Source organism: Vulpes vulpes, chromosome 5, assembly GCF_048418805.1.
Source record: "Vulpes vulpes isolate BD-2025 chromosome 5, VulVul3, whole genome shotgun sequence".
In the NCBI taxonomy this organism is placed as follows: domain Eukaryota; kingdom Metazoa; phylum Chordata; class Mammalia; order Carnivora; family Canidae; genus Vulpes; species Vulpes vulpes.
In genome coordinates, this window is record NC_132784.1 from 77,790,289 (window position 1) to 77,803,491 (window position 13,203).

The 13,203-nt window shown below is 51.2% G+C and overlaps 2 protein-coding genes across 3 annotated transcripts; both read right to left on the minus strand.

The window, feature by feature from the left end:
* Positions 1-950: 950 nt before the first annotated feature.
* LOC112930617 (proteoglycan 3) lies at positions 951-4,412 on the minus strand. The gene is made up of 5 exons (XM_026012959.2): positions 4,352-4,412; positions 3,591-3,904; positions 2,803-2,934; positions 1,831-1,942; positions 951-1,086 (listed from the first exon to the last, which is right to left on the minus strand). The coding sequence occupies exons 1-5, from the start codon at positions 4,410-4,412 to the stop codon at positions 1,028-1,030; spliced, it is 678 nt and encodes a 225-aa protein (XP_025868744.2). The 3' UTR covers positions 951-1,027.
* Positions 4,413-10,051: 5,639 nt separating this feature from the next.
* On the minus strand, positions 10,052-13,203 carry PRG2 (proteoglycan 2, pro eosinophil major basic protein). 2 transcript variants are annotated; one of them, XM_072758976.1, is made up of 7 exons: positions 13,072-13,203; positions 12,723-12,757; positions 12,477-12,546; positions 11,533-11,852; positions 11,069-11,200; positions 10,458-10,569; positions 10,052-10,221 (listed from the first exon to the last, which is right to left on the minus strand). In XM_072758976.1, the coding sequence occupies exons 2-7, from the start codon at positions 12,726-12,728 to the stop codon at positions 10,163-10,165; spliced, it is 699 nt and encodes a 232-aa protein (XP_072615077.1). In that variant the 5' UTR covers positions 12,729-12,757; positions 13,072-13,203; the 3' UTR covers positions 10,052-10,162. The 2 variants fall into 2 exon arrangements, with proteins under 2 accessions (XP_072615077.1, XP_072615078.1); XM_072758977.1 differs by lacking the exon at positions 12,723-12,757 and having other exon boundaries at positions 13,072-13,199.

Here is a 13,203-nt window from a genome sequence, read left to right on the forward strand (position 1 = left end):
AAGTATATATCATCTATCTACTTCTGTGCCTCCATCTCTCTCTCTCTCTCTCTCTCTCTCTCTCTGCATCCCCACCCCACTCCCAACAACCCAGGGCTCTCTGCCCTCTTAATATCCAGTCTTAGGTCCAAGCTTCCTATTCATCAACCCCAGATCCTTCCTGGAGCCCAGCATCCTGCCTGGAACAGAGGGCCACAGTAGCGTTCTCTGTCAGTGGCCCCAGGGCCTGGCAAAGTGGGGTGAGGGAACACAGCAGGGGCCTGGGGCCTGGGGCTGTAGGATCAGGACTGGAGCCACACTGCTACCAAATGCGGTAACTTTTGCCCCAAGGCCATCCTGGTGAGAGGTAGCTCCATCCTGGGAATGTGATCCCTCTGGGGAGATAACCTGGGGATGGGGGCGGGGAGAGAAGGAATTGGGGTGGGGACCACACCTCAGAATGGAGTGGGGAACACAGTTCAGAAGCTGGGGACTTTGAACTCACCCACTGGTGGCTGGGAGAATAGAAAACGGGGACCAGTATCTGAGAGGCCAGGAAAACCCAGGGCTGGAGGCGCATGTGCCCTAGACTTGCCCCGCCCACACGGGATCTCACTACACCCCCATACACACTGCAAGTCTTGAACAGGCAATGTCGCCTCCACGGGCAATGTCGCCTCCACGTTGGAAAGCTGCCCCACTCCCACCCCACCCTGCCCCCTATACAGGAGCCAAAGCAGGAGGGCACCACCCACCAATGAGGCGTTCCCCAGGTGCCTCTGCCCGGGGCAGAGGAGGGCGAGGGGGAGCCCATCTGGCACCCCGCTGCTCCAGCTGCAGTTCCTGGGCCTGCCCTGCAGCTCCCCACCCCCCACTGGCAGTCCTCCCAAGACTGTGAAGGGCGCAATAAGGAGACCAAGTCAGGAAATGCTATGGGAAGTCTGGGTTTATGGCCAGATGAAGCAGGGGGACCAAACCTGGAGTCTGGGGGCAGCCAAGGGGTGTGCAAAGGGAGGGGGCTCCGAGGCAGGGACTCTGCGCCATGGGCTTAGAAGGAGCAGACGAAGGGCAGACGCCTTTTGCATGGGGTCCGCTTCCAGTGTCCCCCTAGTAGTGGAGAGCACAGTGTTGTCAGCTGCAGCCTGTGTGGCGTGTGGCCCTCCTGTCTTCCTCGGGCTGGCAGTGGTCGGGACTGCCAGCCGTGCTTCCCATGTGTTCCCCGGCTCTTCCCCAAGGAGGCAGTGTGCTTGCTAAGTTTCACATGGGCTATTGCACTTGATCTTCACAATGACCCCAACAAGTAGGTGTTATCATCATCCCCATTTCACAGATGGGGAAACTGAGGCATAGTGGGGGTAATAACTTGCCTGGGTCTCAGCCTGCAAGAGGCAGAGCTGGGTGTGGTTGGCAGCAGTCTTACTCCAGCACAGATGGTCTTAGCCATGGTGCTAGCTCCCTCACATCTGGCATCCATGCTGTTCAAAGCTGGTGAATTACCTATCAGCCCGCTTAATTCCCACGTCTTTCCTTCATCCCTCACCCATACCGTACATTCATATCTGCTACTCTCACCTATCACATCAGTCACTCTATGGCCCTCATATCATAGGAAGGAAAGCAGCCCCCAGGCCCCCAGGCCCTCAGGCCCCCGGCCTAGCTCCTATACAGGCACCCCAGCACCTGGATTTCTTGGAGGAATCTCTACATTTCAGCCCTCCTCACAGAGGACATGGCTTCTCCCGTAGGGGGAAGGTGTCAGTTTGGAGAGGTGTGTTCAAGTAACTCAAGGGGACAGTATGTAAGAGTCTCCCTGCCACCCCTGCCCCCTGCCCCGGTCCCAGTCTCTCTCACCTCTGGTGCGCAGGGCCACACAGTTGCCTCGCCCATTCACACGCTGCCCTGGGGCCCAGAATCCAAAATTCCATTTGCTCCCATCAACCCACCGAAATCTCCGGTGCAGGAACTGAAGAAGTGACAGGCTGGGTCAGAGGGCAGAGGTCCAGGGAGACAGCTCCAGGGGCCCCAGAAAATGCTTACTGAATATGTGATTTTTTAACAAAATAATGTTAAAAAATTCTCACTGCCCACCCAGCTAGGAGCCACATATGCCCAAGACCCATCCCTGAAAGTTTGTACACAATGACAATGCGAGAGCAGCCAACACTCCCAGCCATCACACATAGCGGGCTTCCCAAACGTTACTGTGCACATGGATCTCCTGGGGACTTTTTAAAAATGCAGATTCTAATTCAGGAGCTCTGGGGTGGGGCCCAAGATTGGGCCTTTCTAACAAGCCACCCGGTGTGCCGGTGTGCTGATACTACTGGCCCATGGACCACCCTCGAGCAGCAAATGTAATGGCACTTATTCATCATAATCCCAGGGCTACCTTGAGGGAAGGGCTCCATTTTAGAGATGAAGAAACTGAGACCCCAAAGAAATCATTCAGCTAGTAGGTAACTAAGCTGGGCATGGAGCCTATCTCCTGACTCCAGTGATGTGCTGGGAAATGTTCGACAGCCAGCTCTGGGAGAAGATGAGAATACAGAGGGAGGGAGGAACGCTGGTTTACAACAGTCGCCCATTTCCTTGGTGTGCATACATCCACTGGGGCAGATTTCAAGTCACAGGCATTAAGTCACTGAACATGAGGTTAGGATGAGATGCCCGCAATCGACAGTCCTCCCAACCAGGTCAAGCCAGCTCCAGTACAGCACTGCTCGCTGCTTGAAGCTGGCCTGGGCTGCTGAGCTGCCAGCAGGGGCTCCCTGGAGGCAGTCAAAGAGAGCTTCCTGTCCCCAGGGTGGTTGCTGCCTTACTTACCCAGCCCGAGAGTCTGCCTCCGATCCAGACCTGCCCTTGGTTGACTCCTCTGGCTGTGCATAGGATGCGATAATCTAAATTGTAGTTGTGTATGGAGATGAGGCTGCCTCTGTAGCACCTTCTGCAGACATTCTGCAGAAAGAAGAAAAAGTAGGGTAGAGAATTTGCTGGTTTCTCTCAAGTCTCTGAGTCTCCAAGAGAGAGCCTCTTATCCCTTTGCTCAGAAATCAGAGACCCTCTCAATCCCATCTTGCACTCCCTTCTCTGTGGTCAGGAACTTTCTGCAAAAGCCAATAATACTTGGAATAATCATAGCAATCATTTGCTGAGAGTTTTAGTGACCCAGGGGCTATTCCAAATACTTCTGTGTATTATCTCATTTAATCCTCAACCCTAACAACCCTAACAGGTTGGTACTGTATATCTCCATTTACAAATGAAGACTCAGAAGCACCCAAAAGTGAAGTGACTTTCCCAATAACACAGCCAGTGAAAGGCAGATCCAGGATTGAACACTGGTATATCCAATACCAAAGCCTTTCATCCAGCATCTCATAGTGCAGTCCCCCGACCAACAATACCAATGTTAGCTGGGAATCGTTATAAATGCCAACTCTCAGGTCCCACTCCAGGTTTGTAAAGCCAGAAATGTATTTTAACAAGACCTACAGGAAATCCCGATGCACACTAGGCTTTGAGAACCACTAATCTAAAAGGGAGGAGAAGGTTGAATCCAGTGTCTTCTCCTCCCCACCCCCAGTCCTCCACGGTAGCCCCCTGCCACTTACCTGAGCGTTCTTAAATCTCTCGGGGTTCCGCACCAATAGGAAGCGGCAAGTCTTGCACCCAGGACTGCCTGGAATTTGAACTGTGTCCTCTTCTTTGGGGCACTGCAAGTCCTTGTCTAGAGCAGCTGGGTCAGAATCCATGGCCTCCTCATCCTCAAATGTGTCCCAATAGCTGGAAGGCTTGGCCTCCTCTTCCTCTGACTGAATCACCTCCGGGGTCAGGGCCAAGTCTCCCTCCTGCTCCCCTGAACATTCCAGATTCTGACTCAGCTCTGCCTGTGTCTCTTGGCTTTCCAGACTGGGGGCATCATTCCCTGGGAAGAAGAAATAACCTGCTATCATCAGGTCAGGGGCCTCCCTTCTTCCAGGACCATGGACAGCTCTCGTGACCTTCCTAGAGCTGCCATCTGGAGCCAATCCTGGAAGGATCTCCTTGGCATTGGGTGAGGTGATAGCACTTGGATTATAGGCACAAATGGATGAGATCCTGACTTCTGGCTGACCCCGTGGGTGTGTACTGTGGAGATAGGAGGAGGCACCTGTGAGAAAAGCGTTTCATCTTCACAGGTGGGTGGGTTTTCCTGTGGACTAGCCCTGACAGAAAGTTTGGGTCACAGTTCCAAGTCCTTGAGAAATCTAATCAGAGATGAGCTGGGTCAACTGTAGGGGGACAACTGTGGCTCTGGCCCCATAAGGCAAAAAAAAAGTGCAGGAAAGAGGAGAAAATAGGAAGGTAGGGGAGATGGGAAGAGGAGGCTTACCCGGATGGAAAGCAGCAACTGTCCCCAGCAGGAGAAGGGGCAGAAGGAAGGGACCTTTCATTTCCACTCAGGCTTCGGACAGGGACACAGCTCCACCTTCCCTCCTCGTGGGTGTCCTGTGTGTCTGTGCAGCCCCTGGCACACAGTGTATGAAATGCTGTTTAACTGCTTAATTAAGGGGCAAAGTATTGATTAGAGCACTCCTTCCTCCCCAGTGAACAGACCCCAAGCTAGAGAATTAGGAAAAGGACATGGGATAGCAGCTTAGGTACAAAAGTCCCTTTTTCCTGAAAGCCCCATCACAGTTCCCTGGGATAGCCCTTAGCTCAGACCCTTGCCCCTGCAGGAACAGGCCTGCTCAGGGTCAGAGCACTTTCATTCACAGTGGGGGATGAGGGGAAAGGATGGTGGTCAATATAGTCCTGAGGACAGGCTTCCAAGGTCCGTGCCATACTGGGCCAAGAACTCACCTTCAGGAGTCTGAGGCCTCCTCTGTCAGTGTGTCTGACTACTGTGCCCCAGAGGCAGCTCTTATACTGGGCTTCTGGGGAAGTGGGAAGTGACCAGGATGATTGCCCCAGGCTGGGGTGAGGAGCAGAGGAGCCAATAAAAGTCTTGCTCAGTCCCCCACCCTTGAGCTCTGCTGTCTGCTGGGATTGCAGAGACTTGCCTCCTGGGGCCCACTTCATATGTGGGCACCCAGACACGCTGGTGTGCTCAGAAAGACCCCAGTACAGGCATTATTACTGTCTCTAAAGTGCCCCAGTCTGAACAATACTCCTTAATGCCAGGAGCAGCCTTCTGGTCAATACCCCAGCTAATGAGGGAGGGGGAATCCCAGGTCGTTGGGAGACCATGTGGGGAGTAGATAGGAGGCCAGGGGAGCCTCAGCCCTCCTGAGTGCTTATCTAGACCAGGTACTTACATGCATCACATCCCTGATTCCATTCCTCACCTTCATATCATGAGAAGGTATGGTTATCCTTACTTCACAGATGGGAAAAAATGAGATTTAGAGAGGGAAAACAGCTTGCCAAAGTTGCACAGGAATTAGGAGAACGGGTATTTCTAAGTCTTTTTGGCTCAAAACTCTTCTCTCTCTCTGACTCTCCATCTCTGTCTCTCTCTCTCTCTCCTTCACTTTCTTCCTTTCTCTCCCTCTCTTTCTCATCTATAATATGTAAAAAATTATGCTCATTCTTTTAGGCTGTGGATCTAGATCAAGGTTCTCAACTTTTGCGCTGTTGCTATTTGGAGTGAAATAATCTTTGCTGTGGGGGAGGCTGTCCTGTGCATTGTAATAAGTTTAGCAGCCTCCCTGGCCTCTACCCACCAGATGTCAGTAGCACCTCCCCCAGTCATGATGATCAAAAACGTCTTCCCACATTCCCACATGTCTTCTGGGGAGCTAAATTGCCCCAGCTGAGGATCACTGATCTAGAACATGCCATTTGTTTCCAATCTCAAGGCATATCTTCTGGCCAGGAGGCAGCAGCTGGAATGGGAAACTTCATGCAGAGTCATTCAGACACTCTGGGCCACCCTTCAACCCATCCTTACTCCCCATCTCCCACCAGCTCTCTACCACCACCAGGGTCGGGACTGGGGGGATATGAGCAAGGCATTTGTCTCAGTTGTAAAATTTAAGAGGGCAAGAGTAGTCAAGAGAAACAATAGTCAAGAGAAACAGTATTTTAATGTAATCTTTCTTAAAAATCAAAATAAATGCACAAACCTCATGATGAACAAAATAATAAAATTTTAATCAATCAAGCTCTGGCCAAATTCACTGCAATCCAAGGAGAGACCAGCAAGTGCTGAGCCCTGATTTTGCTGGATATCACCACCAAGGGCTAGAGGACTTGTCGGGGTGGGTGTCTCAACTCTGTGCCATCCTAGCCACATCCTCATGGGTGTGCATATTTGATTCTCAGATTCCAGTCCAGCCCTCCAGTACACAGAGCACCAGGAACAGGTAGCCCAGAAGGTGAAAAGGCCTGGGCCCTCCCCTCCTCTGCTGTCTCAAGAGTACCTGCAAATGGAGAAGTGCCTGAGGGTTCATTTCTGCACCCGATTGCAGAGTAACGGCCTTGCCCATTATCTCCCTGGCCCAACAGACTTGACTCTTAGCTTCTCTTCCTAATTCAGGGCCTGGGGGCTGGGCCAGTTCCAAGCTCCCAAAACCCCATCTCCAGATTTTGAACTGGTAATCTCCTCAGTGGGAGGGCTGGACCACGTCCCCATTTTTCTTGCCCATCCCAGGGCCCAGCCAGAGATATCATTGCACCCTTTGGGGTGACCAGTAAAGTCAGCTAGCACCTTTAACCAACATAGCTGAAGGAATGACAGCTCAGAGGGCTTGAGATATAGCAAGTCAGAGACAAGCCTAAACCCAAGGTCTTCCAGCTTCTTAGCTGTGTCCCATAGCTGTCTTCCCTCTGCTTCCTCTCTTGGACCTCCCTTCTCTACAACTCACCCCTCTCTGTGTTCTCCCCCATTTTCTTTACATACAAACCCTGGGCAGACAGTCCATTGACTTCAATTACCTCTTCAGTGACCACAGTGAGGTTTGCCTTGTTAAAAAATAATATTTTGAAAGTCCACCATGAACAAAACACTGTTTCCTCAAGGCTTTTATATCCGCGATTCTACTTACTTAAGTCTTAAAATCATCCTGCAAATTAGGTATTGTCATCTCTAGTCTATATATCTACTGCATGAGCTCAGAGAGGTTGAATGACTTGCCCAAGTAGACGCAACTGGTAAGGATTGGCATGTGTGACCCTTGTCTGACTCCCACATCCTTGCTTTCTTTGATATGCCTAACTGGATTAGCCTCAGACATTCTAGCCAGTGGTGCCAACGTGTTCAGCATCCTTGAGACTCTAATCCTCTGCCTTACTGTTTACATTTATATTCACAGGGGTTTCAGACACTGCGTCTCATCTCAAGATTCAGCCCAGTTCCACATTGTGCAGAGGGTGGGTCTCTCTCTCTTGAAGGGCAGTTTAGTGTGGTGTGTCATGGAATCATGAGCCCAAAGCCAGCCCTTCTGTGGCTCTGTTTTCTCATCTGAAAGCGAAGGCTCATGACAGCACCTGTATCTAATGAATAAAACTCCCAGAACAGGGCCTGGCATATGGAGTTGGGAGGTGGTGCTTATCAGGAAACCGGGACTGGAAATGTGACCCCAACCAACAAATAAGCACTGAATGTTGATTGAGCTCCTGCTCTGTGCTTGGCACAGTGTAAGGAACTCCAGGGATTCTTAAATGATGAAAGTTAGCTTTACAGAGCTGAGTTAGCATCTTGCTGAAGATGGAAAATGACACACAAACCCATACTTGGGGATGTAAGGCCAGTCCTCTTATTTTATTTTTACTTTTTAAAAACTCTCCTTGTGGACATATACCATGCATCCAATAAAGTGTACTAGAGAGTGGACTGCTTAGGGGACTTTTACAGAGTGAATATACCTGTGGGATCATGCCCAGGTCAAGACACAGAATGTTTCCAGGCACCCAAAGTTTCTTTCATGGCTCCTTCTTGACATTAATCCCCCCACAGAGGATCTCCATGGACTAGAAGACCCGCTTGTGTCACAACACACAGCCCCAACAGAAGAGACGAAGAACAAGACAAAGTCCACTTACCACTTAGCATAAAGCCTGACTCTTAGTAAATGCTTAATAAATGGGAAAGACTGTTACTCTTTATTACACATTTTGGAATAAGGGGAAGCCATGCCTTCCCACAGCAGAATATAGTTGATGAGGACAAGAAGTGAAAGTTCTACTTCAGTGGCATCAGCCGGAGCACCCAGCCCAAGGCTAAACCGGGAAGACTGTTTCCAGAATTCCACCATCTTTGAAGTCAGCAGACTGTCATAGAACAGCAGTTACAGTGGGCTTCAGCTGGATTTGTCTTTCTCCATTAGCTGTGTAACCTTGAGCAAATGGCTTCTCCAATCTGGGCCACTCTCAAAACATTTTAAGGTTCTTGATTTTCCTCTAGGACTCTAGAGCCACCTGTAATTCTCTGTATATGAGGAATCCAGGAGGAATGGGGGCTTTAGGGCATTGACGCCTTACTTTCTGCCCACCTCCTTGGTGGAGCAAGGATTCGGAATGCTTTCCCTCCCCACTTCTGATTGGGACTCCCTCATGTCCAGCTGGGTTGGAGTCCTATGCTTCAAGATGAACCCAGGGGTAAGGGAGTGTGTCTTGCCTCTCCACTATGCTCCATCCCTAGACCACCATGTCCTGGAAGCAGCCAGTGCTACCAGCCACAGGATCCTAATGATTGAAAGAGCACGCTCTGGAACAGATAGCCAAGTCGCAACATCAGCCACATTTGGATGTTTGGGCATATATTTGCATCAGCCATAATTTCTCTGAGCCTGGTTTTGTAAAGTGGGGCAATAATTCTTTTTTTTTTTTTAAAGATTTTAAAGATTTTATTTATTTATTCATGAGAGAGACACACACACACACACAGAGAGAGAGAGAGAGACACACACACACACACACAGAGAGAGAGAGAGAGAGAGAGAGAGACACACACACACACACAGGGAGCCCGACATGGGTCTCCAGGATCAGGCCCTGGACTGACGGCGGCACTAAACCACTGAGCCACCCGGGCTGCCCTGGGGTAATAATTCTTGATCACACAGGTCATCTTTCTAAAGTGCCTGCCACAGCAGGGTGAGTGTGCAATAAGCAGTAAAAATTAGTAGCTGCTGTTGTGCTTCAATTATAAACAACCATAGGGATCCCTGGGTGGCGCAGCGGTTTGGCGCCTGCCTTTGGCCCAGGGCGCGATCCTGGAGACCCAGGATCGAATCCCACATCAGGTTCCCAGTGCATGGAGCCTGCTTCTCCTTCTGCCTGTGTCTCTGCCTCTCTCTCTCTCTCTCTCTCTCTCTCTCTGTGTGTGTGTGTGTGACTATCATAAATAAATAAAAATTAAAAAAAATAAACAACCATATGTTCCTGAATGGCAGGAACCTGTGTCTTATGTGTCCACATCTTTATATAGAGTTGGACAAATAGCATGTTGTCTTATACTGAGTTTCCCCAGATATAGGCCCTGAGACAAAGATTTGAGTGCAAGTAACTTATTTGGGAGGTGCAAGGACATTTGTAAGGAAGAGGAGAATTCAGATGGATAAGAAAAACAGCCAAAAATATGGGTGCTACAAAGCCAGCTGCCTCAGCGGACAACTAGAAGTTAATCCCACTGGGAAACCCTTGGAAACAGTGCCCAATACATGCCTTAGGATTAGTTCATTGTGAGGGCAGGGGACTGAGGCACTCTTACTCCCACTCCTGTGAGTTGTGGGCTGTTCCAAGGACATGTTACTTCTCTGGCTCATTCAGGCAGCCACAGTCTGTGGGAAGGAAAAAAGGCCCTTAGGTGTGGCAGTGCAAGCATGGGGGACATAGAGAGTCCACCTGCAATGAAGGAACTGGTGGGGTCCTGATAGCACCTGCTATGCAGGCACCAGTAATTGGATGTTGTGTAAAAAGAGCTAAGTGAGCCCATTCTTCCATCCTCAGGAAGGCCCCATGGATCCCACCCCATGTTCCAGCCTCCTTGTTCTGAGAGACAGTAGAGTGGGGAGGGGCAGTCATCGTAGGGCAGAAAGTTCATGGGTGGGGCTAAGCAGAGAAAATGATGACCAGAGGAAAAAAGAAGTCAGTTTCAGGAAAGCAGTTTTATTGCTGGGGGCTAGAAGCAGGGACAGCACGTGGGGAGAGGAGCCAGCTACCCAGGAGCCGGTGCTCTGGACTCCTGGCTGGGTCCAGTTTAGTAGGCACAGACGAAGCGGAGCTGCCTTTCACAACTATCTAGAAGCCAGCGGCCTCCTGTGAAGAAAACAAGAAGGGGACTTAAGCCTCTGGTTCCCCTTGACTCAGCCACAGAAAGGCCTCCCCCAACCGCTACCCCACCCCAACCCACTCCTGCCTCCAGCGAGGAGTCTCAAGACTCAGCAGGCCCTTCCCATGAGGGTGCAGGCCCCTCCTGGCACCCCTTCCATGAAGCTCTCCTAGGGCCCCCTCCCACCCAGCCTTCCCATCCCTCATCCCCACTCCCACCTCACCTTGGGTATAGAAGGACACACATCTGCCACCATAGAATGAAGGCTGGCCAGCAGCCCAGTTTGCATAGTTCCAGCGACTGCCATCAACCCAGAAGAATCGTCTGCAGAGACCCTAGAGGAAGCAGGAGCAGAAGAGGTGGTGGGGGCAGGAGAGGGGTGCTGGTGGCAAAGGGAAAGTAGATAGGTGGAGCTAAAACTATCCCACCAGGCATATGCCCTTGACTATTGGGCCATGATGGACACTGTCCTGGTCAACTGCAGTGCTGATCCACAGTGATCTTCATCATCACATTCTATGCATGGCAGGGACACGTGCATCCTTCTGGCTTTAACAAAAAGCAAGCAGGACCTCCAGGCCCAGCCTAGAGATGCAGAGCCAGGCTCATGGTCTCACCCAAGTCATATAGGGTGTGAGTCAGAGGCTGAGCAGAACTTGGCCCCAAATCCTTGGCTCCTTCCAGGGCCTAGGCAGCCTCCTGGGTGTCTTGCCCGAGCTGTCTGTCTGTCCCCAGTTCTTTGGAGGATCGGAAGGGAAGCACAGACAGATCTGCAGCAAGGTGAGCACTGGCTGGGGTTGAGTGCTCCCCACTTAGAGCTAGAACGCCTCTTACCCAGCCTGTGACTCTGCCTCCAATCCAGACTTGGCCCTGGTTGAGACCTCTGACTGTGTTCTGAATCTGGCCATTTGAGCTGGCACTGTGGATGGAGGCGAGGTTGCCTCTGTAGCACCTCTGGCAAACATACTGCAGGGCAGGATAAAAGAGAAAGAATGGAGTGCCCCCTCAAAGGAATTCATGTGACCTTAGTCTCGGGTCTCTAAACCTCCAAAATTCATCTTCTCCACCCCCATGCCCGCCTCCACGGCCATTTCAAGGCTGGAGGTCAAAATGCCACTTCTGTTTCTACATGCCTCTCCCCTCTTACCTTGACACCTGTGCGGGCCCCAGCCCCCTCCCCGCCCCCCCCCCCCCCCCCCCCCGCCACTGCCGGGGCTCTTCAGTGAGGCAAATAGTGATGCAGAGGCTGGAGACATCATCCCCACCCCCACCCCCAGCTTCAGCCTCAGACCACTCACCTGAGCGTGATTAAATGTCCTGAAATGCCCCACCAGGAGGAAACGTGGACAGTTTTTGCACCCAGGACTGCCCTCCAGTCTCACTATGTCCTCTTCTTTAGGGCACTGAAAGTCCTCCTCCTCCTTATCCAGGGCTGAGTCACACTCTACAGCTCCCTCCTCCTCAGGGTCATCTTCCATTCCAGAGTACCACTCCTCTTCTTTCTCCAGCGGTGTCAGCTCCCCCGTAGGGGCCTCCTTTGGCTCATTTTCTGGCATCTCCCCATCCTGAAGCGTGATCTCATCTCCCAAGAAGCTCTCAGAGTTAGATTTCACAGTCCCTAGCAGGGAGAAAGGCCTAAAGTGCCCTCTTCACATCTACCCCTGTTCCTCCCCAGCACCACGGACAGCGTCCGCCTGGCCCCAGGCGGCAGAGCATTCACTCCTGGAAAGAGAGGAACCTGGAACCCATCCATCAGGAGACACCTCCCCCCACCCAAAACACCCACAAGAGGTCACGGTGTTAAGAGCAAGGATTCAGGCAGCTGTGGGTTTGGGTACTGGGCCCATCACCTACGAGCTTTATATTTTCGTGTCTGATATGGGTACATGATACCATATACCTCATGGGGATGCTACGATGTTTAAAGGCGATAATGTATAGAAAATACTCAGCATGATACACTCAGTGAGCTCAAAGTAGAAGGAAGCTATGATTATATTCATCATTGGTGTTACACAGAAAGGACAACAATGAGAATGTCATGATGGAATCGAGACCATAGACACAGATGTCCTGAAGAGTCCCTTCAGCTCCTGGCTCTAGAGCCTCTGCTTCTCTTCTCTAGGTGTGCAAAGATCTTGATGTAGAGGAAGGCCACAGAAGGAAGTGGCCCTATGTCTCTAGCCCCATCTACCCTAGGAAAGAGCAAAGCAGACAAAGACTGAAGGCCAAAGAGACTTACTCAGATGAAGAGTTGAAACTGCCCCAAATAGAAGAGCCAGAAGTAGGGGGACTTTCATCTTGGCTTTGTCCTGCAATGAAGAATACAGTGTGTCACACACATAGTCACACACCTTGGGAGTGAGGTAGAGAAAGAGAAGGCATGACAAGAAGCCCCTGAAGCCCCAGGATGCTGGGACCCTTTCTGAATGGACACGTAGCCAAGGCTGGCTTTCCTATGGGCCTCACATGAAGAAGGGAGTACTACCTTCATATGTTTGTACTTAACAGGCCCTTCAGAGTCTGTGAAACAAGAGAGAACCGAGAATCAGTGTTGGTTGGCCTTTCCAGGAGCACGTAGTGCTTAGGGAGCATGTCCCTTGCTCAAAGCTCTGAAAGCCACACACACTGCCATGCCTTCCCCAGCCAGGGAGAGCTTTCACATGCCTCAGAAGGAGTATGAAAGGCAGGGATGGGAAGTCTCATCCCTGCTGACCCCTGGAAGCCACACACAGTCCCAGCTAGCCCTCCCTAACTTCTCAGCCTGGACCAGTTGCCTCCCCAGAGAGTGAACACTTACCCAAAGTCAGCTCCACTGCAACAGGGAAAGCACTTACCTGCTCAGAGGTCCTCCTGGGTCCTGAGAAATTCACAAAGCTCAGACTCTCCTTTGCTCCATATCATAGTTACGTTTTATAGAAGAGTCTTGGAGGAAGTTCCCCAGAGACAGGAGGGTTTGCCCCAGCCTG